The 14,590-nt window shown below is 42.6% G+C and overlaps 1 protein-coding gene across 2 annotated transcripts in view; it reads left to right on the top strand.

The window, feature by feature from the left end:
• Positions 1-1,169: 1,169 nt before the first annotated feature.
• Positions 1,170-14,590, top strand: part of camk1b (calcium/calmodulin-dependent protein kinase Ib) — a 34,173-nt gene continuing 20,752 nt past the window's right edge. Inside the window, exons 1-2 of one of the 2 annotated variants that reach the window (XM_067238981.1) lie at positions 1,170-1,278; positions 5,908-6,021. In XM_067238981.1, coding sequence (XP_067095082.1) covers positions 5,936-6,021 — 86 coding nt within the window. In that variant the 5' untranslated portion in view covers positions 1,170-1,278; positions 5,908-5,935. Of the gene's footprint in view, positions 1,279-2,737; positions 2,843-5,907; positions 6,022-14,590 lie in introns of those variants that run through there. The other variant, XM_067238980.1, reaches the window with a different exon arrangement.

The raw sequence follows: 14,590 nt of genomic DNA, 5'->3' as shown, positions 1-14,590 counted from the left end.
GTCATTTAGCAGACGCTCTTATCCAGAGCTACTTACAGAAGGTACAGGGACATTCCCCCCGAGGCAAGTAGGGTGAAGTGACTTGCCCAAGGACACGACGCCATTTGGAACCGCCGGGAATCGAACTGGCAACCTTCTGATTAATAGCCCGATTCCCTAACTGCTCACCCATCTGACTGAGATTAGCGAGTTTCTATCATTTTGTTTGAAACGTAATTGAAAAGTAAAGTCTGTGGAAGTATACCAGACATTGTTAGAATACTCTGGTGTCCGTTTGAGGTTTTATATTCATAAAAATATTATAAAGGTCATCATTTTACAAAATTGTATGGGTAATTTAAACACGGTCCCTAACGCGATGCTGCAAACTAGTGTTTCCCGAATGTGAAACAAATGTTGAATTTCGAATATGAAAATAACCACCTCGCTTTGTATGTAAGTTTTCAGTACACTATGGATACGTGTGTGAACATTTCACATGTGAATGTGAATGCTGTTCTTATGTGTCGATGCGGGCATTTCACATATGTGGATGTGAGTTTTCAGTAGTATGAATGTGTGTGAACGTTTCATGTGAATGTGTATGTGTTTCATATGTGTTTGTGTAAGGACAGTCTGAATTATTTCCTAAACTGCCCCTCATGCGGGTTAACGCAATCCTTTGCGTCACTTCGCTGTAGGGATAACTCCTTGCCACTAGATGGAGCACAAAGCATCTAACATTCTAAATGCAAACCAAGATCAAAATATTGCTGGGTGTTATGGAGAACGTTATTTCAGCAAACTGGTCCAATTATGTTATTTTAGTATCTCACTGTTTCTCGATCTGTGGTAGATGTAAGTTGTGATGTTGGCCAATATAAACAAATGACCTAATTATTTGCACGTGGGGAATCCATTGAACCACTTACAATTCCTACAAAAACGCGTTAATTAGAGCAGTCTTATGTAACAAAAGAAAACAATATATAGTTCACAATAAGGCTGACAATATTCAAGTTAGTAGCCTACCTATCGCTTTTTGACATAAACGAGGCCACTGAATTAGGAGCACCCGCCTCAACAAAACGAAACTTCTTACCTGCTTGCCAAACACACCGTCGTCATTGGTTGAACAGAACAAGCCTTGCCCCTCGTCTCCACCCCTTCGCCCTGACGTCAGGGGAGCGCTAGTATTGTCGAGTCCAGTTTTCCTCAAGCGCTAGGAGTCAGATTGTGAAGACAGACCAGAACAAGGAGCGCTCTTGGCCGACCTTTGAACAACAGTAACATTTGCAGGTGAGCATAATCTTTCTCTGGGTTAGCCAACATTTATACGCTAAAATGTGTTATGATCTATCAGTTCAGTTTCGGATGTTTCCCGGCTGAAAAAATATAAATTGAACATCCATATGGGGTCAAGCCAAATAGTTTTGCTTGCCAATCAGAGGAAATGCACTGGCACGTAAGACACGAGAATAACTTTTTTGTGTGCTAACTGAATCTGCAAAACTGTGTTAAAACAAAAATAAACAGCAAATATCCGGCTTTACTACCCATAACACGAACTCAGATGGCTCTTTCTCTATCACTCATAATATTTGGCTGTCTGATCAACGAATGTCAAAGAAACTGATGAACAGTAAGTGGTAAGAGGACGATAAGTCAAAAAGCTATTCGAAGAGAAACTACAGCATAAGTAGCCTAGTACGAGTAGGCTAAGCTATGGGTCAGGCTACAATAGCAAACTGGGTAGCCTACAAGCTTCAGGCTTGGAAGATATGATGTAAATGTTTTGTTTAAAGACGTTTTTTCGTTTATTCTCTAACATTGTTTTCAAAAATTGGACAACCATGCCTCTGCTCCATGGCACAGTCTTCTGCATGTCATTTTTCGAGGTTCACCTTTCTGACTGGAGTTTTCAACTCTTCAGATGCAGATATCCTCCCCTTCTGTCGGTTTTCTGTTTCTCACGTTCTTAAAAACAATCACACACCATACACATACCACTCATCTGGGGCACCGGTGTCCATGACACTAAGCAAATCCCTTTCAAACTGAGCTTATTAATTGATAAGCTGTCGTCTCCTTCCGAGCTGCCCGGAGGAGAAAGAGAGATGGAAAGAGACAGAGTGAATGGGAGAAATAGAGAGGAGGGAAAAGAGAGGGCAAGGGAGAGAGAGAACAAGATAAAGATTGCCATAATGAGAGAGAGAGAGAGAGAGAGAGAGAGAGGGGGGGGGAACATGGAGTTCACATCAGTTATCATGGCCTTTCTGAAAGTGCTTATGAAAAAGTTTGATAGCTGATTGGACAGTCAGACAGGCAGGCAACAGGCATCAGGATCTTCTGTCAAAAGAGGAAACTGACATAAAAAAAAGAAATTTAGGAAATATTTTCTTCATGTTCACATAGTAGAGTTCCTAAGAGATGCAATTTGATAAAAATCTACCATACCAAAAGGAACACATTGATATAATTATGTTGTTACCATGTTATTTTATAAAACAAGAGCTCTGTCATACCTTGGAGGAGGGAATGTTATGAGGAAGGGAGTGATATGCATTACGCACACACACACACGTGAAAACTCAATACTGTACATCCTCATTTTCTTGCTCACCCACACAAACACACACAAGCAGACACACAGGTTTGATTTGGAACAAACCCAACTTCCTGGGTGTATGTATATGTGTGTGTACGTGTGTGTATTTATGTGTGCGGCTTGAATTCATCTCAAATGGGAACCCTGATCTTTAGCTCTGGACTCACAGTATTGCTCACAGTTCCACGCAACATCAGACAGCCACTTCACATCTCTGTGTGTGTTTCTTCTGCCCAGCACAGCAATGGGAAACCAGTGAGTACAGTGTTTTGATCTTGCTTTCAAACAGTGAATGCTGCATGTCAAGTAGATCTTAGGAATGTGGTTATGGTTAGCTACCTTACCCCTACCTGTTTTGTCTAAATCCTGCTCGATCCTGTTTGCTCCCGGGTGCGCTGTTGGGCATCTTGACTTGTCCCGCTGAAGGCAAATGATCTAACCAACCATACGGAGATGTTTGTTTCACTCTCTAAGGTCTGTCAAAAGCAGTACCTGCATGTACCTCTCTTAAACCTTCCTACTTACAGAGACTCTACCCTCCTGTCTCCTATTCGCTCCTGTGTACATCTTAATTCCTACACTGTGCCATGTTAAAGCATCTATGCTTGTTTTTGACACTGAACTCCTTGCTCGTTTAACTACCTGTAGTTTGTGTTCAATGCTTAGGTATAATTGTTATGGGTTGGTCTTAGTCGTGCACAATGTGTTGTCTGGTTATACAAAGCGAATCATGTTCAGCTACAGCCGGTGGCCTCATTGCAAATGTGTCTCAATGTATTGAGTATGCATTGCCTTGGACCAGGTCATTTAGCAAGACTTACTGTATATTTCAAAGGTGTATTTAATGTCTTACGCCAATGGATATGACAGAGGTTTGTCTATTTAAATGACAACAAGGAAACTTCAAACCGTTGCTGCAACTCTCTACAACTTGTTTCTCGTTAGTGTAATAATGAGAAAGGGCTCACCATGAGTACAACATTAAGGGATAGTTGCTGTGTAATAGTCTCACTGCATTGTCCTCTTCCTCTTGTATCATTTCCTCTTTATGCAATGACACCAGGTGATAACATCCCTCCTAAGATTTGCACAGATAAACTAAGGGAGACAATGAGTAAAAACAACTGTTGACTTTAGATTTTTGTAAGATTCCACAGTAGCCCAGTTATCAAAAAAATGCCCTTCACCTTCCTCTGTCAATCATTGGACAACACTTCCTCAAACAGTGGCACTTCCCTCAAGCACACAACTTTGCATACTGGTCTATCATTTCTCATGTAGAACTTGGTTCCTTTTATTTAAAGCTCCCTGCTTATTAACTACTGCTAGGGGAAATCATGTGTGATTCTAAAAATGCTGTACGCTAGAACATGTTTCAGAATGTTTTTACCAGTTTGAATAATTAATTGCTTTTTTCTGATAATTGTATTTATTTGGCAACATACTGGTGAAATACCTATCATTGTATAGACCTACACTAGACCAACATAGTACATTTATATATACCGGTATACCAGTATATACATATTCCAGGGTTTATAGTCCTGTTCAAGTTGCCATTATCTTAGTCATGAACCTTTAAATCTATATCTGCTATACTATTAAACCAATGTCCCACTGCCATTTAGACACACAATCTACTATTGTATGTATTTCCTATTCCCACTACCCTGAAATTACCTATTTAATATTTTCACAGGAAATGTCTCTATTATAATTGTGTTTCATTGAGCACACTGAGCTAAATAGCTGCCATTATATATTAGGCACCAGTACAATTTGTTTTCTCAGATACCACACCTCTACCAGTGGGTTTCCATGGTGACACCTATGGAGCCAACTTTAGAGGAAAGGGCGGGCAGTGAACTGACCACCAAGGGTGTGTGTGTGTGTGTGCACATTTGTGCACACGTTTGTTTGCATCTTAGCAGCTGGGTGGCTAGCCTTTTTCTGTTGGTGTTCATTGGAGGACAGTGGAAGCGATTTATCACAGAGGCATTTTGAAGTGACAGCATGTGCAAGATGAACCATTACTGACTGTACCTTACCTCAATAACCTGGAGCCATTTTCAGTTAAATACATGCTTTTGGTTTTCAACAATTTCATTTTAGTCACTTCTCTGGTTGACAAATTGTAGTTACCCTCAATCCCCAGTTCCAAAAAACGGTAGGCATTTTAAATGTGACTAACCTGGTAAAATAAATGCTGAATACAATTCTATAGATAAACATACAACATTTGATATGTTGTCATCTTGAACTTATATATCTACAACTGAAATGGTACTGTTACAAGCGACACATTGACAGACTGTCAGACTTACTGACAGATTGGCAGACAAGCAGGCTACAGCAGGCGATGATCCTGTGTCTGAGAATAAAAGAGGAGTAAGGAGGACTGATAGGAACTGGGATATTTTAGTTGTCACAGAGGCCTTGTGTGGGTGGCTTAAATGTTTTTGGTAATTTAAGAGTACTGTAGCAGTACCTTCTCTCTCACCTCATAAATTTGATGTTTGTCTATGAGGTGTTACAGTTAATCCTGAACTACTTGTTGGCTTCACACCTACCGTTTTGTATTCTGATAATTTATTATGTGGTAGGTGTGAAGCCAGAAGTAGGTCAATAGTATTGATTATAACTTTGATAACTTTTTCAAAGTTACAGAAATAGTTGACGTTGTGTCCTTGGGCAAGGCACTTCACCCTACTTGCCTCGGGGAGAATGTCCCTGTACTTACTGTAAGTCGCTCTGGATAAGAGCGTCTGCTAAATGACTAAATGTAAATGTAAATGTATTGTGACAGTCACTGAAGCAAGGGTCCTTGCAACTGTAACACAGAGTGTGACCTTCCCTTAATGTTGCGTATTGAGACTAGTGAGCATGCTTATACTAGCTTCTCAGAGGGATTTGTGAGGTAATGGTTTAACAGGAAAAAAGGGAGACTAGGACCTGTGGTATACCTTTTTTCTCTGTTTGCCGAGTGCAACTGTCTGGACGACATTCTGATAGTTCTCAGGGGTAAATATGGAACAAACTGTCCCATGACGTGACCTGTCATCCACGCTCTTACTGTCCTGGTTTTGCATTGTATTGATATTCAATATAGAGTGAACCAAGAATAAAACACTCATGTTCTATGCTGAGCAATCAAATATTTGGAATTGGTCAAAAGAAGACTACTTTGGGAGAAATGTTCAGGTATTGGTTCACACATCCAGAAAGTAAGAGCTTTTTATCTTCTGCTCTCTTGCCAGAGTGTCAACTGTTAGAATGATGAGTATGAATGAACATAGTTCTCTCTCCTCCTCTCCCCCTAGTATTGTAGCAGACCGTCACAAGAGAAAGATGCCTTTGGGTGACGATGGCCATGCCTGGAAAAAGAAAACCTCAGACGTTAAGGAGAACTACGACTTCAAAGAGATTCTGGGAACGTAAGTCCTTCTAAGATGTATTTGAAAACTTGAGAAGTTGCTCTAATGTAGATTTAGACCTGATAGTGCACTTAACAGTACTATTAGTATGCACACAAAAAAAGCCATAACAGTTCATGTGGATTTACTAAATAGAGATAATTTGCATCTGTTTGGTACTTGCATCCATAACATTTGCATCAATTGCTTCCATGTTTTTATCTTCTGGAATTGGCCTATCTTGGTAAGGCTGCATTGTTTGTGGGTAGAAAGTTGTTGCTGGAGCCTAAAGGGAAAGGGGATATCCTGCTTTGTAAGAAGTGTTTGGCTCTGACTAGATTGGGAGTAAGCTTAGATGAGGACTTGGCTACATGCCCATGCAGGGTCATTATTAATGCTCAGCTCTACTAGCCTATTGGGAAAATTGCCCCATGGTTTAAATGACACTGTGTGTGTGTGTGTCTGGGCTTTCATGTCTACTTAATACATGTCTGCTTAGCTGGCACAGGCGATAATGTATTCAAACCTGCAGAGGGAAAATGTGTTGAACAGAGCTTGTCTTCATGATTGCTTGATGTGCCTTCCTTTATAGACCTGAATTATAAATAGCCTGGGGACCTTTTACACTTTCCTATATATAGCTTTTTCTTTAGATACTTCATTATGTATTTACTTTTTCTGAATATTTTTTTCAGTGTGTTGTCTATTGTTTCTGCACATAATTAGGATGACATGGCTGTGGATGTCTTGGCTGCTAGATATTTTTAGTCTTGCATCAAATAAAACACAGTGTCAAAATTGTCTCTTCTAATGTGCAGCACTAATATAAAGTGCTGCACTTAGCATTTCAGTTTTGCAGACTTCACTGTTGTCTCCAAAACTTCCTGGTGACAGTGTTTGGCTGCTCAGCATGTGGACGTTTGAGACGACCTCTGCACCAGGAAGTACTTCATAGAGATGCTCTGGTGCCCTATCTGATGATCAGGGCGTGGGAGAAAGGAGACAGCAACCAAAAATGAATGTCACGACAGAAGAGACCATAGCATACACATGCTTGGACCAGCTCCAGAAACACCATTTCAAGAGCAAAACGCATTAGCACTAAGCAATGTCCAAACCTTTCTTTCCTCTCCAGAAAGAGATCATATATGTATTCCAATGAAGGCAGAGGACACATAATTATGCATACTGCATATAAACACTGGCCCACCAGGGTCCCATAGCCAGATGTTAACAAGTTCAAGCTAAGTCAGCAGTTGAGAAGTTAGTTCCATCAACAGCTCTGTGTTTGGGTGTGAGGGGTTTGGCTGTCTACAGTTAAGTATGAGCTAATCCCTGGACAAAACCTTTCAGAGGCGTCTCCATGCCCTCAGTGAGGCTGGGAGGACTCTGGCTCATCTCTCTGAATGTTAGTGTGGGTGAGCGTGTGCAGAGGACAGAGGAGTGCATTTCCCTTAATATATTTTAGTGTTACGATGTTTTGTCCTTATTTTTTATCAACTTTCATCGTGAAACAGATGTTCAGTACATAACCATATCTCTGGTCTGCCCACACTATTTCATATTTGACGTTTTACAATGGCACTTAATAATAGTTATCAGGTTTTTTAAGAGGCCACGATGTTTTGATATTGTCATTACCACTAAATCCTACATCCAATTCAACATTGGCATAGTAGTAGACAAAAAATAGAAGATAAATTTACCACCATGTAACTTAAGTGGGACACTCATGGTACAATAAAGCCTAAGTGAAGATTGATTCTGAATCATTGAACCATGATGTGTAACTAGGTCTACACAGGATGTTTGTTCAAGGCGTCTCCACTCCAGACCAACAGTATTTGAAGTGTCTATATTAGGACAAGATACACACATCCTTGTTGGTTCTAGAATTATGTATATAACACGGACTACACCGTTTACATAATGTAGTAAATTGATTCCATGTCATTCTAAGGATCTGGTGCATGTGAGCAGAAAGGCTTGAGGTACATTCCGTGCTCATCTGATTTGGGCCATTTTAATCTTCATATGATTTAGGTTTTATACTCACTCCATTCATTTTGAGCAGAATCCCACTCAACAATAAGGGTTGATGTACGCGTAACTGAGGAATATGTTGGTCGTCGGCACTTGTTTGGAAAGATCACCGTCTCACCGCATTGCACAGCTGCGAGTTCACCGTCTGCTGGTTGTCTTGGCAACAGGAGGAGACACTTTCCATATGGACTCTAACAGTCACTATGGAAACAAAGTTTTTATTTGCTATTAATAATCCTGCTTGCGAATGTGTGAGCATTGTGTGAGAGATTAACTCTCTCCACTCATATGCTCTCTAGAACATGGCTGCTGACAGCTGATAGCATGGATTCCTGGAACCCATCTCTTTGACTGTTTGTCACTGTGAATTGAGCAGGATGATGGATGTGTTTGTGTGCATTTATGTGTTTTGCTTGAGTGTGCATACGTTGGAGAGTTTAGTGTGCATTATTGTCCAAATAAAATACTGTCAGGCATGTAGGCCAAGGCCATAGGCAGAGATAATAAATGTATAATCAAAGATTTCAAGCCTCATAAAAAGTGAATAGGGGCCAATGTCAGCATTTAGGCGAAAAGCCTTCTAGTTTGGCAACTTCCAATAGAAAATAATTATATCTGAGTAAATTCATTGCTAGTTAGATAGCTAGTTAGCAACCTAACTAGCTAGCTAACTAAAACTGTTGTGATCTCAAATGTTCAGATACTGGATGTTCAGTGAATTGTTTGTATGAGCTGAGACATTACATGACAGTTACCTCAAACTAATGACACTAAAGACAAAACACATACCTGCAAGCTACAACCTACTACCATGCAAAAGGACCTGTTATTGTCTGCATAGTTTCAGTGGAATGCAGATGTTCCACGTGTCACTTAGGTTGGGTAATCCTTCCCCTCTCTACACAGCCCACTTCACCACCTTTATCCCCGTCCCCAACCTGGGGCCTGGTGCCTGGGGACAAGTTCTCTGATCACCGTGGCCTGTCTCGGTGCCCTCTTCTGGCTTTTCATCCTTTTCTACAATCCACTTCACAGGACAATAGCCCGACGATCAATCTCCCTTAAAAAAAAAGGACACTCAACTTCTGTGTCTGTGTTTGCTTTATGAATTCCACATCCATACTGATGACGGAACACATGGTGAACACCAAAAGACAGAATTGAGATTCAGCTTCTGTGTCTGCCGAACCTGGTGCTGTATTCTGTCATGCATGTAGAGACTGTTGGGAGAGAACAGTTCTGGGCCCGCAGCCCGGCGTGTTGAAGCAGTTAGCTTGTGAGTTGCCATGAGAATGATTTCCTACACAAACAATATGAAGATTTCAGAAATACAGTTTCAATGTGTTTCTAGACAGAACATGATCCACAGTTTATTTTGGAAATGTAGGATGTCACCATGAGGCCATGCTGCTGTTGTGTGAGTTATTAAAACAGATCTGGATTAATGATGCACACTCCGCCAATGCAATCAACTAATAGACGCTCTGGATAAGAGCGTCTGCTAAAAAAATAACAATGTAAAATCCTCTCTCTCTCTCTCTCTCTCTCTCCGTCTTTCTCTCACTGGTTTATCCATCTTTCTGTAATCACAGTCCTGTATCCGCTCCTACCCCTCGCTGCGTTTTAACTATCTCATGAAATCCAGCTCCATTCTGGCTTGGGTGTCCCCCAGCTGCCTCTGCTAATCAGTGAGTGTTTCCATGCTGGCTTTCTGTACGACTGGACCCCAGAGTTTCCCCCGGCTCTTTGTTGTGTTGCCGAAATCAGAGCGGCACTGTACGTACAGGGGGATGGAACCAGGGAAACAAAACAAAGCATCACTTATTGATCCTGTTTGTAGCTGACAAGTGCACACTCTTGTACACTCTCCTCCTCGCTGTAATTTCCCCCTGGTGAAGAGCAGACGTGTAATGCGTTGGTTTGGATTCTGTTATCTATGGCTCATCCATGTCTATGACTCAGCTTGAGAAGAGTGGGGTTATGAATGGCGTCACGTGTCTGGAGGTGGGAGGCCTGGTGAATGTCCTCTCCTCATGGCTGTGTCTACACAGCCTCAGCATGAGGGTGGTATTTTCCCACACTCTTGGCAGAGAGACCTCTACGGTCAGAGCCTGGGACTTACACTGACCTACGCACTGCACCAAGAGTCCTTTCCACAACAATATTTTGACTTTTTAAATAGAATAGTAAATTAACATTTTGCTCAGTCAGACCATAGGCCACAGGCAGAAGCCCCAAGGGAGGAAGGCTTCACAGCATTTCGACACAACACAGCCCTTTGGGTGCTTGTGCAATCCTAGCATGCATTGCAACATGGAGAGGGGAAGTGTAACAAGGGGCAGGGGCGTATGAGGAGGGAGGGTGCAGGGCCAGAACATAGGGAACAGAGGACAGGGATGTGGGGTAAGCATTGGAATCATCTGAAATCGATTCAACTGATGGATCAGAATGCCCCAGTGCTAATGTGGAATGGTGACCCAGTGGCTTTTGTTCCCACTATCTGGCTGCTATGATGCCGGATTGATTGTGATGTGTGTCTGTGTGGGATTTTTGATTTGAGTTGTGTGCCTACGCTTGACACTGTAAATAAATCCGTGGATGTGCCGTGCGTCTGAACGTGTGGGATGGATTATAGAACAGAGTGTGTGAGTAGAGCTGTACTGCTCTGGATGGATTATAGAACAGAGTGTGTGAGTAGAGCTGTACTGCTCTGGATGGATTATAGAACAGAGTGTGTGAGTAGAGCTGTACTGCTCTGGATGGATTATAGAACAGAGTGTGTGAGTAGAGCTGTACTGCTCTGGATGGATTATAGAACAGAGTGTGTGAGTAGAGCTGTACTGCTCTGGATGGATTATAGAACAGAGTGTGTGAGTAGAGCTGGACTGCTCTGGATGGATTATAGAACAGAGTGTGTGAGTAGAGCTGTACTGCTCTGGATGGATTATAGAACAGAGTGTGTGAGTAGAGCTGGACTGCTCTGGATGGATTATAGAACAGAGTGTGTGAGTAGAGCTGGACTGCTCTGGATGGATTATAAAACAGAGTGTGTGAGTAGAGCTGGACTGCTCTGGATGGATTATAGAACAGAGTGTGTGAGTAGAGCTGGACTGCTCTGGATGGATTATAAAACAGAGTGTGTGAGTAGAGCTGGACTGCTCTGGATGGATTATAGAACAGAGTGTGTGAGTAGAGCTGGACTGCTCTGGATGGATTATAGAACAGAGCGTGTGAGTAGAGCTGGACTGCTCTGGATGGATTATAGAACAGAGTGTGTGAGTAGAGCTGGACTGCTCTGGATGGATTAAAGAACAGAGCATGTGAGTAGAGCTGGACTGCTCTGGGTGTATTATAGAACAGAGTGTGTGAGTAGAGCTGGACTGCTCTGGATGGATTATAGAACAGAGCGTGTGAGTAGAGCTGGACTGCTCTGGATGGATTATAGAACAGAGCGTGTGAGTAGAGCTGGACTGCTCTGGATGTTTCCACCTACTTGCCAAACTTGCATAATGTGTTTGTGCAAAACTGTACATTAAGGCAACATCAACCAACATGTAAGCATGTGACAACACAAATGGTCAAATCTTTTGTAGAGACATGTAATTGAATGGTGTAAGGTGCTAGTGGTGAAGGGTATTACATAAGTAGAAGAAGGCATGGTATGGGGGAGGAGTTTAAGGGGTGAAGGGATGCTGTAAAGGGCCAGTTGAAGGCTGTGTTACCAAAACAAGATCAATGTTGACATTCACTTATCCCTGGAAAGCACAACCTCCCCCATACCATGTTTCACTTGTTTAGGAAATCATACAGATAAACCACAAAATTGTTCCTACTATTTAGTTTCATGGGAGTTAATGTAACCTTTAATTAATTATTATTATTAAATGTTTTTCCCAGGTTGATGCAATGTTTTTGTATAGGTTAAATTTGGGTTTGGAATCTCCTCCCAACTGACTTTTATTTATTTTTATTAAGACACAGTACCATAAAATCATTTGGTACCAGAACTTCAGGCAGTTCAGCATCTTGTCACAATTCTTGAAGGGTCGGTGCTTCCATGTGTCCACTGTCTGAGCCAGCCTGCCCTGGAGTACTCTAACAGACGGCGTGGCTGGACCTTTTCACCAAGCCAGCACTCCCAGCTGGGAGGCCTCTGCGTGACGGATCTCCCATCTCCCAAGCTGCAAAAAAAACATCAAATATTTTTTATCCTGCTCACGCTAACCAATGAACGAATAGAGTTATGTAATGACAGATTCTTATGAACTTTTCTGTTCTTGTTTTTACTCCCTTCGTGTCCTAAGGTATATATCTTCCGCACCTAATCTCTCAAGTTCACTCTCTCTGACTCTCAGGTCGCTCAGGCTGTAGTATGTATAGCGGGTGTCCTTACTCCACTTGGGCAAGGTCGGGAGCAGCTGTTGCCCTCAGTGTGGGGAACACTGGGAGGTGTCCTATCCCTTCAATTATTCACTCTGTCTGTCTCTTGCTCTCCTCGCTATTCCTTTTATACTGGCACTACCTCCTGTCTCCCCCCCCCCGCTTCTATCCCTCTATGCTCCCTCCTCCAGCCCCTCCACCTTCCCAGCTATAGCCTCCATTCCATATCCCTCCATCTATCCCTCTGTTGCTCACCCTCCATCCACATTCCCCCCCTTATTCTTTCCTCCTCTCTTTTTAAGTCCCTTCGTCTACTGTTTCTTTTCTTTCTCCCACCCTCTGCTCTATCTTCATCATCCTGGACTCCATCTGTGCTCCCACAGGAACAGTCCCAACACACCCACACTGAGGATAACAGTAGCTACCACTCCAAGCCAGGTCAGGCCAAGTCAGAGAGCCCCGTGGTTTACTGAGCAGAACTGGACAGGCCCTTCCTGAGAGCCGACTTTCTCTCTGTCTCTCTCTGTCTCTCTCTCTCCCTCTCCCTCTTTTCTTTCTGTTTTCCTCTACCTCTTCTCTCCACTTCCATCTCTAGTTTCCTCTCTCCATCCTTTGTTTTTCCGTTGCTTTGTGTTTGATGTCCCTCCCGTCTCTGAGTTGACATGCCGTCTGCCTGGTGTCTCTGCCTCATTATAATCAGCCTGGAGAAACCATCCAACAACACACAGCTGAGAAACAACAGCAGCCACTTCTGCTCCCACTCTGTTTTGCATGTGCAATTCACACCCGATTGTTGGTGAGCGCCTCACATTTGATTTACAGATGACTAACATTTAATAGAGACAGAAAGGGAGAGTGATGCTGACAGTTAAGGATTGGAGAGAGAGAGAGTAATAGGTGTTATGACAGAGCTACACAGTAAGGAAAAAGAGGAAGAGTGTTGAAAGGGGATCGACTTAGAGAAAACGGTATGTTTAAGAAAGGAAGAGAGAGGAATAGAGAGGTTGTGTGTGCGACAGTTTTAAATATGATGGGCGTGTGTGTTGTTGTCGGGTCCGTGTTATTGACTGTACCTTCTGTGTGCTGGCTCTGTTTTGGTGACACGAGAGTCCTCAGGGAGAGACCTGTTGTCCTGTACAAAGCTCAACATCACACCCACAGGCACACTCTCTCACTCATACACAAAAACATTTGCGTTGGACAAAAAGGTCAGTTCAATTTGTTATCAACACTAAACTAGCTACTATCACTACCTTTACATCCCCGTATTGCGCAATTGAGATGAAAATAAAAACATGATGCCAAAATAGCCTTTTAACAGGCTTAAATCTCCAGTAGAGCATTCATGTCTAATTAGATGTTGCAGCTGGGACATTGTCACAAGTACCTCAAGGCACCTCAGTGTGATAATGTGATGCCTGCATCTCTTTATTTTCCTCACAGCTAATTCTTCAGACTCCCAAGGGACCATAAATATCCCAAATATGTCGAGAAGTTGTCTTTTTTTTTCAAGACTCTTCCGATTTCCTTCCCCCCTCCCCCCCTCCTTCCCTCACTTCCTTTTCCACAGCACCGTGTCCTGTGGGCTCATCAGAAACTGAAGTGAGTCTAGTCCCACAGTATTTGTAGTCGGCGGTGTCCTCTGTCATCCGTTGGTGACAACACGGCAGCAGATCAGTCTGTGGAGCGTGGGTCTCCATGTGTGCTCTGAGTTTGGGGCACACATCGGAACTGCCTCTGAAACAAGTGAAGCCTGATATGTGGCTCGTTGGTGCCTCTCGTTGTGAGAGACAAAGGAAGGAGGAAGAGAAAGTTAGGTTATTACTGGCCTGGTTGTGGTTAGGAGTGAGATGGCCTCGCTTCCTCCTTTTTTTATAGTTTCGTACATGACATTTTCTATCTTGTCATTGTATAGCATATATTTTATATATATGTGTGTGTGTGTGTGTGTGTGTAAAGGGCACCTCAGCTTTTGGCTCTGTGCTGACCCATTTTTTACAGAACCTTGCATCTCATCATGGCCCAGGGCTGCCCACAGTGCCTGGTCCACACACACACACCTGGTGTTTGTTCCACTTATGTAACCCCATCTGTTCTCAGCAACCAAGCTCCCACTACTTTTCTTTGTATACCTTATTTCTTTTTCTCTAAACTTCCAGATATGAAT

Source organism: Osmerus mordax, chromosome 1 (genome assembly GCF_038355195.1).
Source record: "Osmerus mordax isolate fOsmMor3 chromosome 1, fOsmMor3.pri, whole genome shotgun sequence".
In the NCBI taxonomy this organism is placed as follows: Eukaryota; Metazoa; Chordata; class Actinopteri; order Osmeriformes; family Osmeridae; genus Osmerus; species Osmerus mordax.
The sequence above is the reverse complement of the archived record's forward strand: the minus strand, read 5'-3'. Positions and strand labels throughout refer to the sequence as shown.